Source organism: Mangifera indica, chromosome 3 (assembly GCF_011075055.1).
Source record: "Mangifera indica cultivar Alphonso chromosome 3, CATAS_Mindica_2.1, whole genome shotgun sequence".
Classification (NCBI taxonomy): Eukaryota; Viridiplantae; Streptophyta; class Magnoliopsida; order Sapindales; family Anacardiaceae; genus Mangifera; species Mangifera indica.
Window position 1 is genome coordinate 1,446,454 of NC_058139.1, and position 27,714 is coordinate 1,474,167.

At 34.8% G+C, this 27,714-nt stretch overlaps 4 protein-coding genes across 6 annotated transcripts; 3 read left to right on the forward strand and 1 right to left on the reverse strand.

Annotated features, from left to right (window-relative positions):
• The first annotated feature begins 188 nt into the window (after positions 1-188).
• On the forward strand, positions 189-3,415 carry LOC123212241 (uncharacterized protein At1g76660-like). Its single transcript, XM_044631328.1, has 2 exons — positions 189-464; positions 1,815-3,415. Exons 1-2 carry the CDS (start codon positions 351-353, stop codon positions 3,072-3,074), a joined length of 1,374 nt encoding a protein of 457 aa, XP_044487263.1. The 5' UTR covers positions 189-350; the 3' UTR covers positions 3,075-3,415.
• A 1,137-nt stretch (positions 3,416-4,552) lies between these two features.
• Positions 4,553-6,767, forward strand: LOC123212074 (BTB/POZ domain-containing protein At5g41330-like). Its single transcript, XM_044631112.1, has one exon. It carries the CDS (start codon positions 4,792-4,794, stop codon positions 6,184-6,186), a length of 1,395 nt encoding a protein of 464 aa, XP_044487047.1. The 5' UTR covers positions 4,553-4,791; the 3' UTR covers positions 6,187-6,767.
• A 5,323-nt stretch (positions 6,768-12,090) lies between these two features.
• Positions 12,091-14,371, forward strand: LOC123212174 (cytochrome P450 86A22-like). Its single transcript, XM_044631237.1, has one exon. The coding sequence runs from the start codon at positions 12,426-12,428 to the stop codon at positions 14,025-14,027; it is 1,602 nt and encodes a 533-aa protein (XP_044487172.1). The 5' UTR covers positions 12,091-12,425; the 3' UTR covers positions 14,028-14,371.
• A 1,527-nt stretch (positions 14,372-15,898) lies between these two features.
• LOC123209940 (mitogen-activated protein kinase kinase kinase YODA-like) lies at positions 15,899-24,134 on the reverse strand. Of its 3 annotated transcripts, XM_044628041.1 has the most exons (12): positions 23,976-24,134; positions 22,188-22,916; positions 21,342-22,082; positions 20,754-20,841; positions 20,527-20,589; positions 20,067-20,227; positions 19,854-19,929; positions 19,574-19,633; positions 19,382-19,489; positions 18,432-18,671; positions 17,657-17,745; positions 15,899-17,106 (listed from the first exon to the last, which is right to left on the reverse strand). In XM_044628041.1, the coding sequence occupies exons 2-12, from the start codon at positions 22,736-22,738 to the stop codon at positions 16,572-16,574; spliced, it is 2,712 nt and encodes a 903-aa protein (XP_044483976.1). In that variant the 5' UTR covers positions 22,739-22,916; positions 23,976-24,134; the 3' UTR covers positions 15,899-16,571. The 3 variants fall into 3 exon arrangements, with proteins under 3 accessions (XP_044483976.1, XP_044483978.1, XP_044483977.1); XM_044628043.1 differs by lacking the exon at positions 23,976-24,134 and having other exon boundaries at positions 21,342-21,611; positions 22,236-23,947; XM_044628042.1 differs by lacking the exon at positions 23,976-24,134 and having other exon boundaries at positions 16,900-17,320; positions 17,549-17,745; positions 22,188-23,950.
• Positions 24,135-27,714: the final 3,580 nt, after the last annotated feature.

The window sequence follows — 27,714 nt, forward strand, 5'->3', positions numbered from 1 at the left end:
CAATTATTAGACTAAACTACCCTCCCCATCTACACCACCTACCACATTCAACTCGCGTAAATACAACCCAATAATAAGGTCATCAATGTGCATAAATTATAATTAATCCAGTTTAACCTAAAGTCATTGCCGTGTTTGACCTCAAAATCGTTACGAAAATATATGTATAACATAAATAAAAACCTTATTATGAAATTAAAAAATAAAATAAAAACTTAGTCTATTAGAAAGAGAAAATTGAAGTCTCGTAAACTTGGCTCGATTTACGTGTTCAATTTTATTTTCTTTTCTTAGTTTGATCACCTTCTCGGGACAGTTTAATTTTATATTTTCTCGAGAAAATTTTGGAGATGAGAGGCGTGAATGGAGATTCAAGAGCTTTGAACAACACTTTGGAGACCATAAGCGCGGCTGCTACTGCGATCGCTTCTGCTGAGAATCGTGTGCCTCAAGCTGCGGTTCAGGTGAATTATTTTTTTTCGTTTTTTTATTTTTAATCTTATTTTAGTTGTTTGTTTATGTTTTTAGTTATTTTGATTAGTAGATTTAAGATCTGTTCTGTTAAATGTTTTTGTTTTTGTTTTGCGTGAATTTTGGCTATTGCTGTGCTTATTTGTTTCTTTTTCTGGAAGCAGTTTCTTTTGGTTTCAAAAGTCGTGAAAGTTTTCCGAAGTGTTTATTTAAGTCTTTAGCGTGTGTAGCTTTTAAAAGTTTGACTTGTTCCTTGTATTAGAAGAAATTATGCTGCTTTAGCTTGTGTTAAGTCCCAATTTGTAGTTTTTTTTTTTAATTTTTGCTTCTTTTCCGTTGCCTGAGACTCTGATTTTGCTGTCGAATTTTGAAAAATTTTCAATGATAAACTTACTCTGGATAGATAAAGAAATTGCTTTTTTATTCTAACTTTTTGGTGGTTTGCAATTGAGTAAATGTGTTTTATTTAAACATCGGAAGCTCTTAGATATGTTTGTATGTATATATCTTTTAATTATGTATTTTCAGTTGAGGCTGAACCAGAATACATACTAATGCATGATCTGCATCTCTTTTCGAAAACTACAGGAACTTATTTTTATAATTTTTGAAAATAAAAAGAAGAAAAATGAAAATCTTTTTTCTACAGCCAAGTTCCTCCTTAACTGGATGCCTGTGCTAGGACAAAATGAAACTGTATTAAGTGTTTTCTTTCCAGTCAAAACAGAGTGGAAAATGCAATAATTATTTTCTTTTAATAATGCATAAAGGGTTTGGAAGCCCTGTGCTTCAAATTTGCGATAGGTTTCTAACTTATTTGTTTTGGCGTTTCCCTTCTAAATACTTACAACTGGTAGATTTGATTAGAAAACGTATGCATGACTTGAATGCATGATGATGAGTTACACTTGTTTACTTGTTTCTTCTCGGTTGCTTAGTAATGTGGAAAGGTTTTTCTGGAGTGTAAATTTCCCTTTCAGTATCTGTAATTCTAGATGATGGAATGTGATTAGAATGGTAGCATCGACCACTCTTTGCCTCTTCAATACCTGTGTGAGCTTTTTGGGTGGTCATGCAAGCAGATAAACGAGACATGATATATATTCATTGATCCAATAACTTTACAATTGAATGTTCTGTTTTCAAATTAACAAGGTCTTAACTGGCAGTTTCTGCTATCTCTGATTTAAAATAGATGGAGTGAAGCCCAGGAACTCATGGGCAAGTTTTGGACTTTGTTTCGATTTGAATCATTCATTGACTATCTGGTCTTTGATTTCTTGTTGGTCAACATAGGATTTTGGTATAATTTTGTGAACCTTTTTTCATTTTTGTTTATGCAGAAGAGAAGATGGGGTGGCTGCTTTTACTGGTGTTTTGGATTTCACAAGGACAGGAAACGAATTGGGGGTGCTGTCTGTGTTCCTGAACCAACGTCCTCCCGAATTGATGCATCCACCGCTGAAAATCTAACACAAGCACCTGCCTTAGTCCCTCCCTTCATTGCACCTCCCTCCTCCCCTGCATCTTTCCTTCAATCAGAACCTCCTTCTGCTACACAATCACCAGCAGGTTTAGTTTCTTTCAACTCTATATCTGCCAACATGTACTCCCCTAGTGGACCTGCCTCAATTTTTGCTATTGGTCCTTATGCTCATGAAACCCAGTTAGTCTCACCTCCTGTCTTCTCGACCTTCACCACGGAGCCATCAACTGCTCCTTTTACTCCACCTCCTGAGTCTGTCCACTTGACTACACCTTCCTCACCTGAGGTGCCATTTGCACAGCTTCTTGAACCTAATCTCCGAAGTAGTGAGGGTGGTCAGAGATTTCCATTTTCCCAATATGAATTTCAGTCTTACCATCTTTATCCTGGAAGCCCAGTCGGCCACCTGATCTCACCTAGCTCTGGCATCTCAGGTTCAGGAACCTCCTCTCCTTTCCCGGACGGGGAGTTTGCTGCTGGGGGTCCTCAATTTCCTGAGTTCCGAATGGGTGATCGTTCTAAACTGTTGAACCTTGATAAACTTGCTACCCATGAATGGGGGTCACATCAAGGTTCTGGATCTTTGACCCCGGACACTGTAAGGTCCACTCCTCGCAATGGTTTTCTTCTGGACCATAACACTTCTGAGGTTGCATTACAGTCGCCATCGGAGAATGGACTCCAAAATGACCAGGTTGTTGGGCATAGAGTCTCGTTTGAGTTAACTGCTGAGGATGTTGTAAGATGTGTAGATTTGAAGCCAACAACATTGACTATAGCTGTATCAGAATCTCTACAGAATGGGGCAACTGCTGAGAGAGAAGAAACTCCCAGAAAAGTCGAAAATGTTCATCAGTGTTGTGTTGGAGAAACATCTGATGAGACACCAGAACAAGCTGCAGCCGATGTGGAAGTGAAACTGGCACCTCAGCATCATAAGCAGCAATCTATCACACTAGGTTCAAGCAAAGAATTTAATTTTGACAATGCAGATGGAGATTCATGTGAGCCTAAACTTGCTTCTGACTGGTGGGCAAATGAGAAGGTAATTGGGAAGGATACCGGGGCCATTAAAAATTGGTCCTTCTTCCCTGTGATTCAGCCAGGTGTGAGCTAACCAACTAACCTGTATGCTCAACACTTTGTGTCCCTCCGCCATGTTCATGGAGCATTACAACACAACAAATAATAGACAGTTTAGGTGTTATAGATCGATGAGAGGGGCCATTAAATTGGCTAGCAAGCAAATTGCAAACACATGAAGGCTGTTTTTGAGTCCTTCGTGGCCTAAAAACAGGTAAGAAAAGGGGTATATTTTGTTTAGTTTTTGCGTGGTGTAATATATAAATATCATAGTTAGCAGTTTTTAGATCTGTACCTTCATCTTTTTCCACGTGTATTCTAAATGAATGATTGAATAGCAACAATAATGATGCTACAAATTGATTTTTAGCGCTATGATTAACGTATAAACTTGTTCTCTACTACGTTTTTTATTACTTTTATTGTTTGCAGCATGCAATATTGCAATGCATAGCTCTGAAGAGGCCCCAAGAAGTGAAGTCGAGAGCATCGTTGAATGGCTAAAATTTTAAACCCTTTCTCTTTCGCCAAGAAAACACAGTGATTCTAATATGAGAAGAATACAATGAAATCAAATAAACTTGTTATGGTACAATAAGTGTACCATATGAAAAGATGGTTTTTAGAGTTACCATATCGCAACTCTAAAAATTTTTGAGTTACGATATGGTAAGAGTATATTTGAAAATTTTTATTTTGTATGTAACATTTCTAAAATGATAGTTGCCACAATTTAAAATTTTTTATTTTCTTAAAATAAAAATGTGCCCTAAAATGACAAAATTAGTAATATACAATATAAAATATTATATTTTGATTATTTAAATTTGAATTAGGATTAAACAATTAAGTTTGAATAAAGATTAAGTTTGTTTTTATAAATGAATCAATTTAAACGAATGATTGGGTTTGTTTTTATAAACAAATATAATTTAAATTAATTAAAATATTTGAACTAAAATTAGTTTGTATTAAATATAAAATTGAATTGTTTCTTAATATAGATATTAAATAGATGGAGCTAATATTTATTAATTAATAATATAATAGATAACACATTATCAATTTTGTTAAAATTTTATTATTATATTATTAATTTTTTAATAAAAATATTATTATTATTAATTAATATAATAAATAATATAAAAATATTTTTAAATAGTTATAATTAAAAATATTTAAATAAAATAATATGATAATAAATAATACTATATAATTGTGTTAATACTATAACCAATAATACTATATAATTAAAGATATTTTATTTGATTTTTTTTTTTTTCGTAATCCCCCGTAGCTGCTAAATATATTAGACAATACGCACGTGGAACTCACGACAAAGCAAAAGTTTCTAGAAATCTTAAAATAAGACTCATATCTTCTAGTTCGTAGCTAACCAACCAACATACTTTGACTGATTTATTATATGAATATTATCATGCTTTCATCGTGCTTAATATGATAATTAAGAGCATATGAATTATTAATCCTCTTATTAACAGGTAGCAAGCAACCGCCAACCAAAAAGTCCATGTTGGACGGCTAAATCGAACCCCATTGATTGATTGATAATTCAGTAAGATTCTTTCTCATAGTCTTGGCCTGGCAAAACCCAACTTTGACCCTCTAGAACAAAGCCATCCTCACAATTTCATATAAATTAATCATTCTCTTCGTTTAATTTCAGTCTTAAAGAAATTAGGGCTTTTGATTTGGGTAGTTTCTTGTTTTCTTCTTCTTCTTCTTCTACTATGCCTTCAATTTCTGTTGCGAATTCGATGCCACCTTACAATTTGATGAAGCCTTTAGAGTCAAATGTGGTTACCATTGATGTGGGTGGACAAATCTTTCAAACTACAAAGCAAACCCTTACCCTAGCTGGACCTGATTCCCTCCTCTCACAACTGGCTGAGTCGAGTCACCCATTCGTCGACCGTGATCCCGAGTTGTTCTCCATACTTTTGTCCCTTTTGCGAACTGGGAATCTCCCGTCCAAGGCAAAAAGTTTTGATATCGAAGACCTGATCGAAGAGTCGAAGTTTTACAACATTGAGTCGCTTTTGGTCAGCTCTCAATCGAACCCTTCGCAGTTTGACGCTTTCAACCTTGAGAAGTCGTTGGTACTGCCGCTAAATGGCCGTGACTCGCCATCTTCAATTGCGACAACGAAGTATGGGACTGTTCATGTTTGTCACGGAAGTAAAATTACGTCCTTTGACTGGTCGATGAGGAGGAAGTCTACAATTTTAACACAATTCACTGCTATAGATTCTTTGTTAGCGATGTCTCCAAGTGTTGCTGCAGCCGGTGCTAGTGATTTTTCTGGGCTGCAAGTTCTTGATCTTCAGAAAGGGTATGTGAAAGAGACTTTGAATTGGGAAAATATGACTAAGTCTAGTTGTACTGTACAGGCAATTGGTTCGTCAGCTGATTGTTTGTTCGTTAGTTTTGAGTCGGGTAGGAGAAATTCGAATGCTATTATGGTTTATGACATTAATAGTTTGAAGCCTGTTAGTGAGATCGGTCATTATGAGATTTATGGTGCTGAAATAGATTCTGCGATTCCAGCTAATAAGTTGAGGTGGCTTTCGGGTTATAATTTGCTTATGTCAGCTGGATCACATAGTGCCATTTCTGGGGTGTCGGGGGATATAAAATTGTGGGATTTAAGGTCTGGTAATATTGTGTGGGAGGTTAAGGATAAGGTGGATTGCTTTTCTGATGTCACCATATCTGATAATTTATCTGCGATTTATAAAGTTGGTATTAATTCTGGGGAGGTTTTTCATATGGATTTAAGGAAATTGGGAGATATGACTACGTGGCTTTGTCTTGGTGATAATAACAAAATTGTTAAAGGGAAGAAAGAAGGGTCTGGATGTAAGATCGAGAGTCATTCAAACCAAGTGTTTTGTGCAAAAGGAGGTGATATAGAGTTCTGGTCAGAGATTGTAATGGGTTCAAAAAAAGGTAGTGAAGGTGGGTTGTTGGGAGAGAGGGTGTTTAGGAAGAATTTGATGGGAAGGGTCAAGGATATGGGAGGTTCAAGGATAACCAATTTGGTATTTGGAGGCAACAAGATGTTTGTAATGCGTAAGGGTCAGCAATCTGTTGAGGTTTGGCAGAGTTTAGTGAGGGGATTCTGATGGAGAAAGTTTTAGTTGGGTTATTGATGAGGAAATAGCGTCTGTACATTGTTTGATGTGAGAAATAGTATTTTTACATTTTTAGATGCGAGGAAACACATCGTTACATTTTTAAATGTCTGCAACTCTGCTACTTGTGGACTCTTGTCTTACTCAGCCTGCTGGGTTTTTAAAAGAAAACAAGGAGCTCACTTTGAACCTTTTATAAGTCTTTGAGGACGAGAAGTGAGCTGCAACTTGAACTTAGGAGGAAGTATATGATGCAAGCTCAGAGGAGCAAGTTATTAATCCGGAAGGTTTGACTGAGTTGCATTATCTGTGCTCCCAAACTAGAGCTAGAAGTTTGGTTTCACTTTTCACAAGCATAAGCTGAAGTTGTAGTAGGTGCCATCGCTGCACTGTTGTAAATCTATGGATTGAATCCAACAAGTTGATTCTATTCTAAACCTGTTTCTGACTGGTTCTGTGACTTCTTGTCTCATGATTTTCAAATTCATAGTTTAATACATTTGTAAGTCGTGGAATTTTTAATCAACCCTGTAATTATATCATTATTTTTATGATTTAATTTATTTTTCTCATTGTTGAATACTAATTATTTGCTATTGGGATAAAGCAATACTTGTGTCAAATCTGAATCACAAGGACTCCTTTCCATGTTTATTTACTTCCAAGATTGCGCTGTTATTTGTAGCTGTACTCAATTTTGTGCACTGATGCCAATACAAAGGATGCATTTTGGCTTCACTATACTGCTAAAAGTTAGCTGAATATGCACCATATATGTTGAGATTGTTTCTTAGTTTAAGTGTGTAATTTTTAGCATGGTGTTTTTTGTTCATGCTGTCTCAATATATTGGTCAATGTGGAGATTCATTTTTCTGTTTAACTTTGCACTTTCGCACTCCTTTCATTGAAATTTTAGTCTTAATCCATATTGTAGTATCATTTCATCTAATACATGAATTCATAAGTAGTTTGAAGTAATAATACTAGAGCATTTTTCAGAAACGCAAAAATCCTTACCTGTTTGCATAGTCTGGACTTAGCATATCAGTGTCTTGAAGTAAGCTTTTTCTGACGAAGATTTCTTTTCTTAGCCTTTCAGTGATAATATTCGTCTGTGATTTAGCATATCTGTGATCTCGTTTTTTAACTGTTCCTTTTTCTTTGTGGTCTCTTTCTAATGCGAGAATCGAATTCCTCTGTAGAAGACCTGCATGGCATTCTGTTGACCCCGCAGATATGGGAAGTCCACAACTTGTTTTTGAACAGTTTTAAGTTACCAGTCATATACGTTCTCTCTGCATTAATTTCAGTGCTTTAGTTCGGCAACCTTGAAACTACCTGAATTTTGCCCTGCTTGAATAACAAAAATCTTGCTTTCTGCTAAAACTCCAGCATTCTTATTGGCATGAACTTAATTCTTGTTTTAAGTAGCATACTATTCCTGTTCCAACTCTGTTGCTTGTGATTTTGTGCATGAATATAGCTTCTGAATCTGTAGGGTCTCGGGTGGTAAAGCTGATGTGTTTTCTCAAATAATGAAGGGAAATGGTCACAAAAGATCGTGTCCATAGGAAAATAAAAAATGGTGAATCATGCAGAACTGGGAAGCCACAAGATTTCATTGAAGAATGATAGATAAACCATAGAAGTGTCATGGCTTATCTTTCTTTTCTTTACAGCAACGCCTTGCTGTAGTAGTTGTTGATTTTATTGATGATGAGCTGTGCTTGGAGAAGGTAAAATATGCGATTCTGTAATATGTTGACTAATTTAATGCATAATTTCTAAGGGAAGTTTGAAAATGAACCTAGAAAATGCTACTTGATGTAATGCTCCTCTGATGGCACCAAAATTTATTTAATATAATTGAATCAGGTTCTCTCTTGATATTCTTTTGTGGAATGCTTCTGTTGGATATAGTGACCCGAATTCTGAAATAGGTGTTTCAGGTGCAAAACGGGAATTCCAGTAGCCAAACAGGCGTTCCAATTTGAAGCACGGAATCATGGCATAATGTTGAACAGTCAGAGGTAGGTCTCATCCAATTATAATCAGGTTTCGTCTTGCTCTTGATATTCTTCTTTGAAATGCATCTCACGGTTGAAGGCTTCAACAAACCAGGGATACCCAGCAGGTTATGACCTTAATGGAGCCCCATACACGAGTCAACCGTGTTGGTTCCATTCTCATTCTTCTCTCAAATCTTGCATCAAATGTATTCACTGGTAAGCTGAACAAGACAATATTGCCCTGTCCACTTGGCCCTCTATGTGTTTTTGCAGTCTCCTTGTCCTTGTGTTGTGGGTCAATTAATTTAGAATTATCATCAATCTTGCTGCAAGGAAGGAGCCGTTCCTTGCACATTTTGCACATTTCCAATCTTATTATTCACTTTCTCCAGCATTACTGCTCATCAACTCAGATTCAAGCCCGGCTTGAGCCAACTCTTATTCGAGTTTGGCTCAGCTCAAATCCACACTCAGCCCTTAGCTAAATACTCTCTACTTTTGGACCCATCTATACTCAAAGCTTATTAAACAGAACTGTGGGCTTATCAGTGATCAAAGGTTGATTGAGCCCCTGGTTTCCAGTTCTTTCAGTAGTGAATGTGATTCAATAAAATAGTAGTTGGTTGGAAGATTAATGGCATTAGAACGAAAATATTTTGATTTAGGGTATGCCTGATTAGTTAGTCCTATCGATCAAATGACAGATGGGGAATGAATCTGCAGCTTAATTATTAAGAAGGCGATCCAAAATCATTTGTATCTTCATTCAATACTTGAAAAAGTTGTCAGACCTGGCATTTCGTGAGTAAATCAGACAATTGTAATCAAAGCAACTACCCAGTTTGACACTGAAAACTCTCAATTCTCACCTGCAGTCGGCAACAAGCAAGCACTTTTAGTTCATCTAATTTTAACAGCATTAATTCATATTCCAGTCTATCAGATCAAGAATGTCATGGAAAAGACACACCTACACTTAATTCAACCTGTTTGAAAATGAAATCCCCCGAACTGGCGCAATAGGGACAGTTCATTGTGTCAGTCATGGTATTAATTTTTAAGTTTACGAAACATATTTTGGCAGTTTAAAAATTCATAAATTATTTACATAAAGTATCAAAGGAAGATAACGAAAATTTTTTTCCTTTGATACAAAGTATGCATGCAGACCTCTCATATTTTATGTAATTCATATTAATTTATTGTTATTGTCGTTTATATTTATTATTCATTCATGCTACCAAGGTTTTTGTGAGATTGACACTTGAATTTTGCAGAGTTTGGAGTGAGAAAGCCATCAAGTACATTAATGGAATCCTCCTAATTATTGGCATCAGAGAGTTCAGAAAGCTGTCGCTAGCAGCATTCTAAATTTAAGAATGGAACAGTTAAACGGAAACTTAGTTACAATTTTTACGGCGAATGAGGAGATTGAATTAATTATATTGTCATTCAGCTGGTAAGATAATGAAGTTCATGTTGTTGCGGACGAAGGCTGATGCCGATGCTTCGATATATATATATATATATATATAGTACATGAATATTAAACGCATGGGGCTCGACTAATCGATTTACTTTTTTTCCTTCTCAATGAGATATTACGTCCAACTAGTTACTAGAGGTGTTCAAAATTAGTTATCCGAACCGGTTTATCAATTTTTTAAATCAAACTAAATTTTCAATTTAAAAAAAATTATGAACTGAAACTAAATCGATTTAAAAATTAATTGATTTTAAACCAAACCAAAAATATTAATTAATTGAACTGAATTTTAGGTTAACCAATTTTTGAACTGAATTTTTAAAAATTATTATATTATATTTTTTTTTCAATTTTTTGAAAATATTTTTAATATTTTATTAATTTTTTATTCAACTTTTTAAAAACCAATTTGGTTCGGTTAACCGGTTTTGAAGATAAACCGGTAACTAAATTGAAAAACCAGTTTTTTAATATTTTTAAACTAGTATCTGAACCATATTTTTAAATAACCTATTTTACGGTTTAGTTTTTGATTCAAAAATTGATTCGGTTTTATTATCGAATAATTTTGAACACCCCTACTAGTGAGATGTAATTGTCCATTAACTTCGTATTGATGATTTCAATAATACTTTTTAACTAATAAAATGGGGTTTTAATTATGGGTGGACCTGATTAATTCAATTTGAATGGGTTAATTTGATGAAAATTAATTTATTTGATGATATTTTTATTTGTTAATGACATCCTTTTTATTTGTTTATTTGATGAAAATTAACAAAATGACAAACTTTTTTTCCTCCACAAAATTTAAACCCAAAAAAAAAAAAAAAAAATTGCTTCTTCAGGGGGGAAAAGTTGAGTCTGATTCAATAATGACACCCCATTCAATGGCTATAACTTTAGTATACAATCAACAATGAATCCATGTGTAGCTCTACAATTTCGCTCATTAAAACTGTTTCTTTTTCAGCCTCCAAGTCATAGCGAAATAAATACCATCATTATCAGTTTGGTTAGAAGAAATGTACAACAAGACTGAAATTACGTCCTTATAATTAATCACAGGTATATACTGTTACATTGCTGCTTCGGACTTGTTTAAAACTTGAAAAAACAAGTAATTCATTTATCTATTTATCCTTTTCCTAATGCAAAGTAAATAATCATTTTATCCTCCTTTTTGGATATGGGTTTGGCTCGGCTTAAATTCATCCATGGTTATTAATAAGTTTTTTCATTATTCAATGATTGATGGTCACCTGCGCAACACCAAATGGAAAAGATAAATTTGTGGTTCTCTGAGAATTGATTGTCATCATTTATGACAATGGTGGACTTTTAGGGAGAGTAGTGACTAATAGTACTAGTTTGATTGGACAAATCTGAAAAGAAAACGAAAAAATACCTAAACTTGCATGCTAATTAAGTTTATTAATGGGGGGGAATTATCATTTTCATTTCGGGTATGATGAAGACGATCGACAAAGCTCCATGCTTTCAGCTGGTTGGTTCGTCATTTCTTCCATCCTTCTCATTGCACTGTTCAAAATAATGAATCTCTCACGGGTTTCTTCAAATTTCTGAGATGAGAATTGTCCACACCGACGTACTTTTTTGCAACTTTTGTATTTTTCTCGTGTTTTTATGAAGAAAATTATCTTGAATATTTAATTATTATACGAATTTTACAAACATCATCAAGCAACTAAAGAATAGAAAATGATCTCATTGATCAATCTTATTTCATGCGTACAAGTTTTGACTTTGGATGATAATAAGAATAAAATGGCATCGATGATGATATTATATACAACAAGACTGGTAGTACAAAGCAATAAAAGTTGAGCTGCTCAACGAACCCAACTGATCAGATGCATGAAGAAACCATTTTCATTTATGAATTACAGATTGGAAACCACTTGTTAAATACAGATCCTACCCATTTACACACACACACACACACACATACCCATGCATACATACATACATACTTACGTGCATATATACTTATGTATGCATACGTAGAACTGTATTGGTGTAGTAGACTGTAGATAGTTTCTCAACTAATTTTATTAACTTCTTCATTGAATGCTGGATAATATAAGGTGGATAAGAGAAGAAGTTCCTGCAAAATTAGGTGAGCATTTCTTTTCTCCTTTTTGTTTGTTTATGCAGTTAAGCATATTTTCTTCTTTTCAAGATTAAGACTATATGAACACGGCTTTGGAGTTCTTGTGTTGATGTGTATGACCGTAAGTAAAATCGTGAATTAATATTTGTGATGCCTTTATTATCTACCTTTTAATCACCTAACAATAAGATTACTTCAACAACTCCTGTTGGCCTTTAATGCTCTCTGGCCTCTTCTTCAATCACTTCATCTATAAATCACTTTTGTTTCAACTCCTACATACACTTCTCGTTCTTTCTCTCAACCTCTCTCCTGCTCCTTCTTCTTCTTTTTCTTTCTCCTTCTTCCTCTTCTTCTTTCTCTTTCTTCTTCCCGTTTACAGAGATTCTGATCATCTGGGATCAGTTTTTGAAAGCTACATTCCAACAAATGTTATAATTTTATAAGTTTTCTTGCGGGCATTGAGTTGGCATTTTGTTTGCTTGTTCTTCTGGTTCAGGTTTTTTGTCTTTTTTCTGGTTTTCTTCTGGGAATTGGCTTGGAGGAAGAGTTGTTTCGGTGTGATAACGTTCATAGTTTGTTACGTGGGTCTGTAGATCACATGGATACGACAACTGCTTTAATGCTGTTAACGGTTTTAGCGGCTTATTTAATATGGCTCAAGGTGATATCAAGATTTTTGAGCGGGCCACGTGTCTGGCCTCTATTGGGTAGCCTCCCTGGCCTCATCCAAAACGCTAATCGTTTGCATGACTGGATTTCGGACAATCTCCGCGCGTGTGGCGGCACGTACCAGACTTGTACCATTGCCCTTCCGTTTCTAAGTCGGAAGCAGGGTCTCGTGACTGTCACGTGCGATCCCAAAAACGTGGAGCATATTTTGAAGGCCAGATTTGATAACTATCCGAAGGGTCCCAATTGGCAGTCTGTGTTCCATGATCTGCTCGGTGATGGGATCTTCAATTCTGATGGTGACACGTGGCGGTTCCAGCGTAAGACTGCTGCACTGGAATTTACCACCAGGACTTTGCGCCAAGCCATGGCTCGATGGGTGAACCGAGCGATAAAGTATAGATTTTGCCCGATTCTTGAATCGGCTCAGGTTAAAGCTAAGCCGGTTGATCTTCAAGACCTTTTACTCAGAATCACTTTTGATAACATATGTGGTTTGACTTTTGGGAAGGACCCACAGACGCTATCAGCAGGGCTTCCTGAAAACGACTTCGCCCTGGCTTTCGACCGAGCCACTGAAGCCACACTTCAACGCTTTATTTTGCCCCAAGCTATATGGCGGCTCAAAAGGTGCCTTCGGCTTGGCATGGAAGTCAGCATGAGCCAAAGCCTTGAACACATGGACGCTTATTTATCCAATATTATCAATACACGTAAGCTGGAGTTGCTGAGTCGGCAGGAAGGTGGGACCCCACATGATGACTTGTTATCCAGATTCATGAAGAAGAAAGAGTCATACTCGGACACATTTCTTCAACACGTGGCACTCAACTTCATCCTAGCTGGACGTGACACCTCATCAGTGGCAATGAGCTGGTTCTTCTGGTTGGTCAGTCAAAATCCAAGAGTGGAAGAGAAAATCCTTACCGAAATTTGTACCGTCCTGATGGAGTCACGTGGCAGTGATATATCCAAGTGGCTAGATGAACCGCTGGCCTTTGACGAAGTTGACCAGTTGACTTATCTCAAGGCAGCATTATCTGAGACACTCAGGCTGTACCCATCAGTCCCGCAAGACTCAAAGCACGTGGTTTCCGACGACGTCTTGCCGACGGGAACTTTCGTTCCGGCGGGTTCATCAGTCACATACTCAATCTACGCAATGGGTCGGATGAAATTCATCTGGGGTGAAGATTTCTCGGAATTCAAGCCAGAAAGATGGTTAAATTCTGATGGTAAAAAGTTCGAGGCACAAGATTCATACAAGTTCGTTGCATTCAATGCTGGTCCAAGAATTTGCTTGGGGAAAGACTTGGCTTATTTACAAATGAAGTCAATAACAGCAGCAGTGTTGTTGCGCCACCGTCTGACATTGGTGCCCGGCCACCGTGTGGAGCAGAAAATGTCACTGACGTTGTTCATGAAGTACGGCCTGCTGGTAAATGTGCAGCCGAGGGAGCTGAAGCCTATAGTGGAAAAAATAAACCCAGGTATCTACCAGAGGGTTGAAATGGTAGCTGGAATTGCCTGAGCCACAATCTTAATTCGATTAAAATGGTGTTTATTTTATTTTATTATATGCATTCATATAAATGCATTTATATTATAATAATTTGTGGTACTTGTTATCACAGATGTGACTGATGTTATAAATATGATTTCTGATGACAAATGCCTTCATCCATAAGTGGGCAAAATATTGGAAAGTCAGGAGGTGTTCGTCATAATAAATCAGGATAATATCTGTCGCTCTTTGGAGTCCTTGCAAAATAATATATAGTGTTACACGGCCATTTTCATGGCAAAATGCACGGATGGTTAGGTTTGATATGTCTTTTTCAAATATAATCTATTGGGAAACCACTTTGACGTGTATAAGAGAAGAGAAAGCTTTGTCTTTTGAATCCTATACCAGGTTTTCTCTGGAACCAACCAGTGGACCTTTGGTGCTCAATTATGCAACTCAACTATATATTTTTATTTCTTTTTAGGTACAATTGCGCTTTCAAGTCTCAGTATTTCTCATATATAGTTAATAAGAATTTGATGAAATATACTAATGTATGTATCAATTGGTGAGATTTCTAGTCTCTTTTGATGTAATCTGTAACACTCTTTGTTAAATTGTACATTGACAAAAACATGAGATAATTTGGTTATAAAATTCAAAACCCTCATCGTGATGAATTATCTATCTAAAATAGATAATATATTAACAATAAATCGGGATAAAAAAGATGTATGAGTAATGGTAATAAGAATGGTAATAAGATACACAGAGATTAAGTATCTAATCTTCATTCTTATTCTTTTAAGGAAAACCTTTTTTTATCTCAATTCAGGGATGATAAGAGATCTTTATCTTCTCCTTGTAGAAAAAATTTTCCTTTCCTTCCCCTCCCATCCACAAGAAAATTTTTTTTCCATTCTTCACATTAAAGTAATATAATATTTATTAGAGTTATGATATATTTATAATAATTTTAAATTTTAATAGGAATTGGATAATTAAAACTTAAAAATTTAAAGGATGTATAGGGAGAAAATGAATCTGCAAGCGAATGGGCCAAGAAGGGTTTTGAGCCATCCTCATCCTATCCCTCCTAAGGAATCAACTTCCGATAATTGGGGTGGGAGAGTCGAATTGGAATCCCTACCATGAGGCTGGCTCGCTCAGCCTGTGATGACGCATTAATGGGCATAGTGATTATTATTCCTATCATGGTGAATGGGCTGGCAAAGTGGTTGAAAGAAACACATGCAGAGAGAGAGAGAGCAGTTGTTCTTTGTTGTACGTCTTAATTAAGGGCAAAAGCATCGGTATCGTCGACTCACTGTAAAAACAGCTGTTAGACAGTTATAGGTTGCAGCTTTATGAGAATGAAAACGTAGGTAATAAAGAATCTTTACATGTATTTACATTGTTCCAGTTCCAGAGCAACACTCATCTCCTCTGTATTCCTGTGAATATCAGAAGAGACTAATATGTACAGTCACTTCAATGATTTGGATGAACCGACAATATTTAATGCTAATATTTATCAATTAACGATTTGACGAACTTCCATATTTGAAATAAGAATAAAATCTCTGCAGATTTAATGACCAAAATGCCACCAGGTAAGACGCCATATGATAGTCCCTCGACCGGCTTAAAAATTTCTAAGCTTCGATCTATTAGTTGATCCCTGTATTGATATAGTAGGGCTTGTTCGATATCTCGAGTTCATCTTATTCAACATCTACAAACTCATGTTTTGCTCTTCCAATCCATTGATAACAGTATGGATGTAAAAGAGAAACAGAAATGTTGCTTTTTCATCATTTTCTTCCTATGTTCAACATTGAACATGATCATATTTTTCACCATTAATACACAAGAAGGAAATATACAATATAAGCTGAAATGTAAAGTTGTTTCGCCACAAGTTCTTCAATTTAATGGATGCAAGTATAAACTAAATACAATAATATCAGCCTTTCGGCCAGAAAGACAAGATTTTAGGCCTGCCTGCTGCTGCTAGCCGAGGATGAGAAAGAAAAAAGCAAAAAGCTTAATACAACAGCAAATATCAGGCAGATTCTGCCATCTAGATAGACAAATTGTGCAACGCATTCTTCTGTACAACCCATCACCATCCTTCCACCCAAAGTTTGGTTGAGGGGAAGGGGAAAAAGATGAATCCAATGCTTAATATAGCTCTTTTTTCTAACTCCTCTCTGTTTCAAGTGTAATAACAATATACAGTTCTTTACAATACCAAACTTCCTCGTCTTGTATCTGCAAGCTCTCTTCTTGGGAAAAAAATGTTCCAAACATACGCATTGTATCATTTAAGTGGACACTGGAAGAAACATACAAGCTGCCAGGATGGAATAAGCTACTCACCTGATTGACTGAGAACACCAAAGCCACTATATACTGAAATCATTTTTCTGCTGTTCGAGTTTTCCAGAAAATCCAACTTTTTCATTTGATTCTTCCTCATGCAGATTTGTGTTCCTTGTAATGATTATGACTAAACCATCATCCAGCATCAAACAGGAATTTACATGCTCAGAGCAATAATCAAGACTACAAACCATTACTGCGACCAAGCATTGATGAGCTTGGATTTAAGTCAACAGAAGGGTTCAACTTAGCATGATTTCTCAAGATTTGCTCAGACAAGTGATCAGCCAAGACTGGTCGTCCATCATAGAACTCCCTGAGGTCTCCATTGCCAGGACGTCCAAACTGATTTACAGAAGTTGCTCCATCAGATGAAACAACTTCCCTGAAAACACGAGAGGCTTGTGGCATTCCTCGGAACAACTCAGGCCAAGGATCTTGATAGGGGTGGTTGCTAGCATTTGCGTAGAAATTATTTTGGGATCTGGGGGCAACTCCAATGCCTTCATTTAAGTAGTTTGTTGGTTGCTGGTGGTGATGAAATGGGATAGCACCGCTCTCACCAGTGAGAGGAGTGGATGCACCAGATGCAGTATGAGGGCTAGATACTGGAGAGGAAGACATCCTTCCACTAGCATGCTGTGGTGACCTTGTATGTAAAAGTGGACTCCCAATGGGTGAAACTGGACATGACACATTCCAAGGAGTATGCGCTTCACTGATGTGGAGAACATATTGGAAAAAGAAAATTCAGTACAGCAAAAGATAATTTTTGGAACAGTACAGCTGAAGACCACACCAAGCGATTAATAGAAGAGAAGTGAGAGAAATCCCCCAAAAAAACAATATAAATCTCTTGTCTTTAAAAAGAATAAATATCAGATGGCAACCATATCATATAATTTATTGCATTAACTTCCTTAAGAGTAAGACATCATGGTCCTCATTGTACCATGTTAAACAAAAGCTACTAAAACTATTGCTATGTATGCATTTGTGACACTCTTCTTAGAAACTAATAAACTCTGATAACTCTTAAGCTAAAAAGCTTCCAAGCCTTTAGCTTATATGCAAGACAAAATAAAATTTATTCTCCAGGCAAAACGGTGAACCATTGGACTTCTGAACTCATCAAGGTTCAATTGTTGCTGTGACAAAGAAAGCAGAGAAAGAAAATACTACCTGCTCATGAGCACATCAAGCATGTACATGCCATCAAAACAAGAGTGTGAGTGTGTGTGTGTGTACAAGAAGAGAAAGAAGAAAACCTTGATCCTGAACCAGTTCTTAATCCCCTGGACTGGTAGTTAGTCCCTTCTGAGTCTAAGCATGAAAGATTTCTGGCCTGTCCAGCACCCTAATAGAAGAACCAAAAGCACAAACAAGCAATTACAAAATCATGAAAGGAATAACAGCTAAAGTAGAAAAATAAAGGAAGTTTATCTACAATCCTTGCAAGTGCATAATGGCTTAGATCGCATCCATGTCTCTGAGTAGGTTTGAAATTAAGTTGACAGTCTAAAACCCTATTCCTATTTTACCATGCAATGCACATGTGAATTATCTTATTACTTGTTTGTTGTTTATGTTAATTACTTAGATGATTAAATAAATGTATTTAAGATTTCCATCATCATTTTCTCATACACGTCATCTACAGGAATTAACAGTCTCGGCGTTTCTAAGTTCAATTAGTCTCCCTAAACTGGTTAGGTTATTTAGATTCTCAAAATTAATGGAGCAACTTGAATCACCAAGTGATGGGCAATCAAATCCATGATAAGATAAATCGAAAAAAAAAAAACTGAAGAAATATGATAGATTACTCTAAATAACTTGAAACATTTTTTTATCGTTATGAAATAACTTGTAAAATTCTAGTCTAGATAAAGATGGAAATAAATAATTATAAATCATCACTATTTTGAAGTAAAATAAATAATGAAGGAGAACAAATCAAACTACTAAGGAACCAAAAAATTACAGAAAATAATAAAATTTGTTCCCATGTCATATTTAAAAGAAAATAGTCCATGTTTATACCGGAATTTTCATTGCATTTGTAACTGGAGGTATTGCATCTGCAGGCTCACCACAGAAAATGGGTCTTTCCAATGGGGCAGCATTTTTAATAAAAGGGTGCTCTAAAAGCATAGCTGCTGTAGGACGACAAGCTGCATTCCGTTGCAAACAGAGCCTCACAAAGTTCTTTGCTTCATCTGAGAGATGATCAGGAATAGCAGGGAGTTCCTTACTGTTTCCTATCTTGAACATAGCGGCCACCTTCAAAGAAGCACATAGACAAAATGATAAAAAGAAATGTAAGTATGATACATAAATTAACAATTGAAGAAAACTGGCAAAATAATTTAGATTCCAGCAATGATTTTAAAACCGGACCGGACTGGGAACCGGCCCCAAGTCCGGTCTGGTTAATATTAAAAACCAGTTTTTCTATTAGCTCAGTCAATCTCGGTTTTTGACCGGCTTTGACCAAAATTTTGAGTTTTTTTTTTATTTTAATTATTTTTAGTAATTTGATTATTTTTTATTAAATTGTATGAATTTCTAAATATTTGTAAGGAAAAATAAGTTCAAAAAAAAAATTTTAAAAAAGTATTTCATATCCATTGAAATGTCTTCTACAGATAATAATTTACAAAATTATATTTTTTTTTGTATCATGAGATTGAGACTTTTTTTATTTTTATTGATTCATTGAAATCAAATAAATAATTGTTACTCCTTAAAAAGGATAACCTCTATAGGTGCGGATATCTTGATTGATTTTATTTTTTACAAATTTTTAAGTAAAATTTATTTATTATAATTTGATAATAACTTGAATCGATCAAACCGGTCGAATTGATCAAACCGATTGAACCATAAACTAGTGAGACAGCTGGTTCGATCACCAGTCCGGTTTTAAAAACATTAGATTCCAGCACACAAAAATAAAACATGTCAATACTTTGCACGAAAATTTTACTAACCCCCTCATACTGACTCCACGGTGGTTTGGTGGTCGCCATCTCCAAAACAGTACAACCAAGGCTCCAAATATCAACAGCAAGATTGCAACCATTTGAATTTTTTATGACCTGAATAACCAATGCAATTAAAATATTCATAATGCATCAAAGAAAATCTTAAAGTAAGGGAATAATAGTAAAAGCAACTCTGACCTCAGGTGCCATCCAATAAGGACTTCCCTTGAATGATAAAGGACAAGACTGCCCAGTGATCTGCAATTCAGATAAACGATATTAGAATAAACCCCACATACTTCACTTGGTGAAATATCAAATTTCTACTGACAGATACACTCATTCTTCTAGTCTAGGACAAATAAATGTAATAATATCATTAGAATTCTATTTGTTATACAATTGTAGTACCATCGTATACTCATTTACGACTGTTGGTTGTGAAAATAGCACAGAGATTTCAAAAATATTTTCTTACATGCTTTGCCATCCCAAAATCAGCTAATTTCACACGGCCACTGGGGTCTACCAATATATTAGCTCCTTTGATGTCTCTGGACAAGATTAAAACTAATCCATAAGCACAATAAAGATCCAAGATGATCAGCACTTAGCTGACATAAATATCAAAATCAGATAACTGCTGCTTCTGCTATAACCAAAACAAAGAATTATTAACAACAACACTAACCTATGGACAGTGTTCTTAGCATGTAAATATTCAAGCCCAGACAAGATCTGTTGAGTATAACTGCGTATAGCATTTTCACCAAGCTGACCATATTCTTGGAGAATTTTATAAATGGAACCACCCGACACATACTCCAAATATATATAAGGCTTGTCATCCACCTGTTCATAACAAAAGAAATGATCCAAGGCAATTGATTCAATTCTTATATGAAGGTCTACCAAATACAACCTATTTGTTTAAAGCATTTGGAGACATATGCAAAAACGTAAATTGAATCATATCAAGTACAAAAGTGCTACACTTGTATAGTAGCAGAACTTCCTGTAAGATTTAGAAATGTGGGAGAAAAATCATAGCCAACTAATTTTTCAACAATCAAATTCTCACAAATTTACTGCTCGAAGCTACTCTAAATAAATATTATCAGCAATAAAGCTGAAAAGTATATGGAACTTACAGTTTCGGATCCATAATACCGCACTATATTTGGATGTCTTAAGCGACTCAGCATTGCAATTTCCTGTCAAAAATCATTAAAATGGAGAATGTTGCCCCTAAAAGAACCCATATATTCTTCAAACTAAAAAGCTTGCTTCTTGCCCAACAAATACTTAAATTGATCAAGAAAAAAGAGACAGAAAAATACTTTTATTAAAAAATAAATAATTAAAGAAAAAACCTTACTTGCCCCAGCTGTTGTGCACTTTCTTTTGACTTTGCATCATCTGAAAATAGAGTTACCTCCTTCATAGCACACATCTCACCACTTTCTCTAAAGCCCAAAAAACAAAGTATAATAAGAAAATCATTTATGCAAAATCTAGAGAGAAGGAATTGCCAAAAAAAAAAGTCTAGAGAGAGGGTAAATGAAAAATAGTTGATAAATTCACTTGCCACATATCTCACAACTCTCACCAAAGCCCAAACAATAAAGTAAAATCAGAATATAAGATATGCATTAAGTTTGTAAAAATGTAGTCTATAACTTCAATTTTAAGAAATATTGTCAGAAGGATAACATCAATGTTGAACCCTGCACATCATCAATCTAAAGTTCAATGGGATAAAACAAGGATCAACTTGATGCTCACATGCGTTTAATAAGAACCAAAACTACCTTTAATTTCTTGTAGTGCTAACAGGTGAAAAAAAAAAAAACAAAGTGGAAGAAAACAATGGTGACATGAGTGAAATGCTGAGAATTCATTAAAAGGGAACATAAAATATCGAATTACTATAGGAGCTAAGTAGACACCTCCTTCACCAACAGACCTGTTAAAACCAAGGTAGACATGTCCAAATGTGCCTATCCCCAGCAATCTTCCTTTCTGCCAGCGTGAACCAGGGCTAACTGGATTTTCTACCCTGCCTGGACTTCTGGGGACTGATGGAGATGTTGCAGTTGAATATGAGGGAGAAAAAGGACAAGTATTAGAGATTGTTATAGGCGGAAGGGGCAATCGATGGCTTTGTTGTTTCACATCGTCAGGCCGGCCATTAGGAGACTCATTGACAGCCCCTCCAGCTCGTGGATGCAGAGGAGTGACAGCACCACTGTGTATTCTGGAACTGGGACCAGGGCTTGCCATTCTAGGGCTCGGTATAGGAGAACACTCAGGGCTACATCTGCTATGTGGCCAAAATAGCTGACCTGACATATCCCCACCTACTGAGTTAGGCCCAGAGTTATGGCCTGAGGCTGTACTCGAACATTGTCCAGATCCTTGTAAAGCTATATCTGAATGAGGCTTTCCTATCCAAAATCCAGCATTCAAATCCTGTTCTGTGCTGAAAGCCCTCATCGGACTTGTAGAAGGACTTGATATTGAGCTATCTGGAGCACTGTATGGAGCACCAGCAAAAGGAATTTGTAAACTTTGCACATGGGAGCCCAGATGTCTTTTCTTAGGTGATGTAGAAAGAGTCTGGTTATTGAACAAAAGACTAGAGGGCTTCAGTGCCTCTTTAGTGTTCTTCTGATTGATTGCAGGGGATTTATCCTTTTGCATTACACTTCAGGAAAATTTTTAAAAGGTTCATCAGATATGAAACAGTCCTGGAGAGAGAGATCACCCATGAATAATACAATAATTTCTAGTGACATGGATAGAAACTCACCTTGAAGGGCTGGTCGAGGCAGTTCTGGTTCCATTTTCATAGTCAGATGTCAAGGGACTAACGAGACGAGAATCTGGTGGATAATCACTATCACTGGAGCTGTCACAAGAATAAGCAGCTGCTAAATCTCCCTCAGCATCAGCAGGATCCAACCTGTTAGGGACACATCCAGGTGCTGGGAGGGGTAAAATCAGTGATGTTTTGGAACTTCTGTCAAATCTTGGTTTTGTTGCTGCACTAATTCCAGAATCACTGCACCCAAGACTAGCAAGATGAGCCGCTGGAAGTGGAAGTGGCTGAGCAGGCCTTTCTGCAAAACTTTGGCAACGTGATACATATGTTGAAGGTGATGGTGATCTTGATGGCACTCGGGATAGAGATCCCCTTTCTGAAACAGCATCATTATATCGTCTCCCAGCACCTCCTGATCTACTTCTGGATTTTTCTTCAGATGCAATCTTAAATTTGCGATTTATTGTGTCAATAAAACTTTCCTTTGCTGCCTTCTTCTTTTCTTCTTTGGATGAAGACTTCCCCCACCATGAAGGCATATTTATATCTCAAAAATTACAGAAAAAAGGGCGCAATTCCCAACTTAAGATTCAATACCTAACTACAGATCAGCAGTAAAGATGCCAACTTAGCTGCCAAACTTGATACTCATATGTCTGTAAGGATGACATAAAGTCCAAAAATGCCAACCCGAGAATCAAGGAGACTTGAAAGAAACTGTTCACATCAAGAACAGGTTCTTTAGTGTAACCTCTAGCACAGAAGAATAATAAGATACAACTTTTATATGATCTGGCTATTTATGATCATATGCAAACAGATGACAGTATGGAACTTATCATAAAAAATATACACATGCAAAATCTCTAGACCTGTTTGGCACTTGGCAGATAAAGAAGTTTTTTTTTTTTTTTCACCGATGCTTAGAAAAATAATTATTTTTTTAGTTAAAACACCAAGCACACTCTTTGAAAACAAAGAAATCTTCCTCATAAATACTTTCCACTTTAGATCAAAGTTACAGGAGCCAATGCATGCAACAATTTGTAGTAATTAATTTTCCATTAGAAACATAATTAATCAATCATAACCCACTGAGTTCTAATGTCATGCAAAAACTCGATCCTATAATTGGACTATCCGGTTAAATCATATGGCACATGTAAACCATCCCAGATCTCCAAACTAAGAAATTCTATCTGACCTGCAATTATTTTTATGTTTCCGGGTTTGCATGAATAATTCTCAGGTTTAACCCGTTGCAAGCAAAGATTTTAATCGCAACAAGAGAATCAAAAGAGTTTGTTTCACTACCGCAAGACTAAGAAGTGAGATCCTCGCTTTAACACGAACTTCAAACAATATACAAAACCAGACGCTCAAAGCTCTAGAACTCAAAACACTTTCTAAACGTAGATCTATAAACTCATTCACTCACATGTCAACCAAAACAAACATTCAAATAAAATCAATAAGATAAACCTAATCGAAACAAAATCCATTTCTCAGAAAACACATAACAAAATCACTCCAATTTAATAACCCACCTAAAAACAATATCCCATATCTCGAGACACAAAATTAATCCAAAATTACGCAGCAAAATATCAAATAACACTCTCCAAACTCATTAAACAAAACTTAACAAGCTCAACATACCCAGAAATAACAGAGAAATCAAGTCCTCTAAATCTCTAAATTTACCAACTTTTTGGAGCTAAAACTCACTCTAAAAAATCTCAAAAAACAAATACACAAAAATCTAACACTACTTACTGTATACCGGTGTATCTGTAGCTCAAAAAAAAAAAAAAAAACCCCAGTTTCAACAACGAATAGAAACTGAAAAGGCTTAGACCAAAGCAGAAGAAATGCAGAGAGAGAAAGATGGAAAGTTTTCAGAGAAAGAGAGAGAGTGTCTATGTGAATATTATTAATTTTTTAATTTTTTAATTTAAGAGACAAATACTTAGTTGTTTGTTGTCTTAAGCGTTAATTGTAATGAAAGATGCAATTAATAGATTAATTATTGACTTAATTACAATTAAGAAGACACTCGTGAGATGCACGGTGTACGAGTAAAACAAATCGTAGCCGTGGAATTGACACTTAAGGTGTAATGTAAATTGTTTTAGTCAACGGGTCGAGTGAGATGTCATGGAGTTATCATGCTACACGATGTAGCGAATCATATTCTCTTTTTATTATTATTTTAACGGCAACTTTACTCAAATATATATTCCATTTTCATCATTTATGATTTATCCTTTATTGCTTTAAGCAATTGATAATTTTTTTATAATTGGCAGCCTAATCTTTTGCTTTTTGCTCATTAGGGCTTCAATTTTCTTGTTTTTCGTTTTAAACCCATATTGGCTTGACTTCGCATCGCATCTCTTTTTAAGTCTTAATCTTTCTTATCTTTATTTTATGGGTTTGGTAGTTTGTGGTGTTCAATCTATTTTCTAAAAAACTCACTTATGACTTTCTTTGGTCTAATTCTTTTCTTATTCTTGAAATAAAATCAATGGTGATGACATTCACATGGTGACATATCAATAATATTATAAATTAATGTGTATATTTTTATGTCAACAAAATACAAAGAACGAATATCTTATATTATTTAAAAATAATATATATTTTTTGTTATAAAATCCACAAAAAAAACACTGATAAATGGTATATTTTTATCGAGCCAAGATGTTATATATAAAAGTTGTATAAGTTTAGCAAGAGTTGGAGTCAATTTGGTGTTAATTCAAATAAAGCTTAAATGGATATTATCTCAAATCAAAAAAAAAAAAAAAAAATTGGAGTCAATTTGGGGTTAATCCAAAAAAAGTTTAAATAGATATTAGCACAAATTCAAAAAAAAAAAATTAGAATTGACTTGTTTGCTCCAAATTCGAGTAATTTGGACCATACCCACCTTAGGTATAGCTATCAATTAAATAAATAAAATAAATAAATATATATATATATATATATATATATTTTTGTTTTATCCTCGCTAATACGTTACGATTGTTGTATATTTAATGTATTACTTTCTTTGTTGAATATTTGGACTTGAATTATTGAAATTTTAAAAGAAAAATAGTAATGTTTGAGTTCAAATATAAAAATATAATAAAATTATATGTATAAATAATTATACAAACTTATTTATAAATAATGATATGTCAGTATATAATAAAGTGATTTTAAATTAAAAATAAAATAATATTTGATCATATAATAATGTGTTATATTTGTGTACAAATTTATATTTATTGATTATACACATAACACTATCTTAAATAATATTTTTGTTTTTCCACATAAAAAAATGAATTTAACTTATTTAGAATGTTAATTAAAATTCCAGAAATAAGTAAATAATATTTTTATAAATTCGATTTGATGTTTTCTATTAATTTAGCAACGAATCATAATTTATCATAATATAATTAAATATTATAGTATCATCCACTCAAAATTACATAATCGCGTAATAAATCATCGATACTTATATTTTAAGTAGACAAATCTTTTTGTTTGTGGTATGTTAGGAATTCTTTTAGTGATGCAAACACCCTCCATCAAATTAAAATTAACAAGTTAAGAACTATAATTCCATTTAAAAATCAATTTAATTTTATATTTCATTTGAATTTCCCAACTAATTTACAATTGAATGTTCAAATTTATTTCAACTCGAGTTGTTTACGCAAACAAAATAAAATCTCAATTCAGTTGACCTAAACAAAGATTTCAGTTTTAAATATTTTATATTCAAGTCATTCAGTGCATTGACAATATTAAATTTATTATATCATAGTTGTCAAATTATAAATCATAATAGTTGAATTACGTATTATATTGTGTATTAAAACTCTAATTTTTTGTATCGAATATTATATCTTATGTATTGACTTATGTTAGTAATATATATCATATCTTTTGATTCATCATCATTTCAAAAAATATTATAAATACTCTTAAAATTTTAAATTTTCTCATATAAACTTTAATTATATTATTTTTTTGAATATGTATTATATCGTAAGATACATTCACTGTATCATATTAATTTAATATACTTTATAATATAAATTATTTTACACATATATTATATTGTAAAAGACGTATCATATGTCATAAAATATTGATAATTATAATACAAATAATAATTTTCTGTAAATTACATAAGCAATTGCAATGGGTAAGATTGTTACATGGGCCGAACAAAAGCCTTAACTAGTGGGCCTCAACTACGCACCTTAACCAGTCCACCTCAACCAGAATGGACTTAACAAAAAAAAAATCAATTTAAACTCAAATCACTGATAAATTCAAACTCGAACTGACAGACAATAAAACTTGAAATACCAACAGTAATGATATAAATAGTAATATTGTAAAGATGAATCACTAATGGATGCAAAGCGTATTGTCAAACTAAAGTTTTAAACATTTGACTCAAATTTAGTTCGAATTCGAACATATTCTAGTCTTCGGGCAATAATGTTGTCAAGGAAACAAGAGAAAAACATAAAATAAATTAAAAACTAAGAAAAAATCCATTCAGATAGTCACAACCTTAATACAACAGTACTTGATAATTTGCATATGTCTCAGGACACAACAAAATGCACAAAACACACAGCACCACGAGAAAATGAAGCTGGCAAATTACATAAGACGACCAGCTTAACCCCTGCTCTTGAAAGGAATAGCGCTGATGACTATCTGGTGGTATTCAGCCGCCAGCGCAGCTCCAATGAAAGGTCCGACCCAGAAGATCCACTACAATTCACACACAAATTTAAGTACATGAATACAAGGCCAAACAATAAATGTTTTTGAAAGACGGGATTAAAATTTATTTACCTGGTCATCCTATGCAAGATCTCTGTTGAAGATGATGGCAGCTCCAAGACTCCTGATTGGGCTAATGCCAGTGCCGGTAATTGGGAAGCTACCCAAGTGGACCAAGAACACTGCGAACCAGATGGAGAGAAGAGCCACAACTGCAAAAGAATCACAGTAAAAAAAAAAACAAAATGTAAATTATGCTCACAAATTCTTAGTTCTATTTGCAGTTGAGGACCACACCAGACTGTTCTTTCACTAATTGTTTTGTTAAAAAAGACAACCATGGTAGGGATGGAATACCTTGCTTAAGGTGGAAGGTCCCACCCCCATGAGAGGGGTAAGAAGAAAGCACTTTACACATCACATAAATAACCAGACAAAGCACGTGGTGGCATCGTCGTGAGAGATGAGAAAGAAGTGACTAGCCGCCCTACGCCTACCTAAAGCTTATTTTTACGGATAGGAAGAAACCATTCACTATTCCAACAAGGCTCTTTAACAGTCACATAACCAAGTAGAGTTTGGTAAAGAACCCACTTCAGTTTTCCCCTAGTTTTATTTTAAGGATTCAATAGAGGCCAGAGAATCCAACCAAATTTCCATGAAAGACCAACCAAGGTAAGATAAAGAAGGGATTTTGAGGAATCAACGTATC

Coding starts and splice junctions, on each gene's coding strand:
- LOC123212174 (XM_044631237.1), top strand. CDS start 12,426: ATGGATACGACAACTGCTTTAATGCTGTTAACGGTTTTAGCGGCTTAT.
- LOC123209940 (XM_044628041.1), bottom strand. CDS start 22,738: ATGCCTTCATGGTGGGGGAAGTCTTCATCCAAAGAAGAAAAGAAGAAG. Junction 20,842..21,341: donor GTCTACCTTGGTTTTAACAG/GTCTGTTGGTGA, acceptor TTTGGGCTTTAG/AGAAAGTGGTGAGATGTGTG. Junction 17,746..18,431: donor CAAATGCAATGAAAATTCCG/GTATAAACATGG, acceptor TTCTTCTATTAG/GGTGCTGGACAGGCCAGAAA.
- LOC123212074 (XM_044631112.1), top strand. CDS start 4,792: ATGCCTTCAATTTCTGTTGCGAATTCGATGCCACCTTACAATTTGATG.
- LOC123212241 (XM_044631328.1), top strand. CDS start 351: ATGAGAGGCGTGAATGGAGATTCAAGAGCTTTGAACAACACTTTGGAG. Junction 465..1,814: donor TGCCTCAAGCTGCGGTTCAG/GTGAATTATTTT, acceptor TTGTTTATGCAG/AAGAGAAGATGGGGTGGCTG.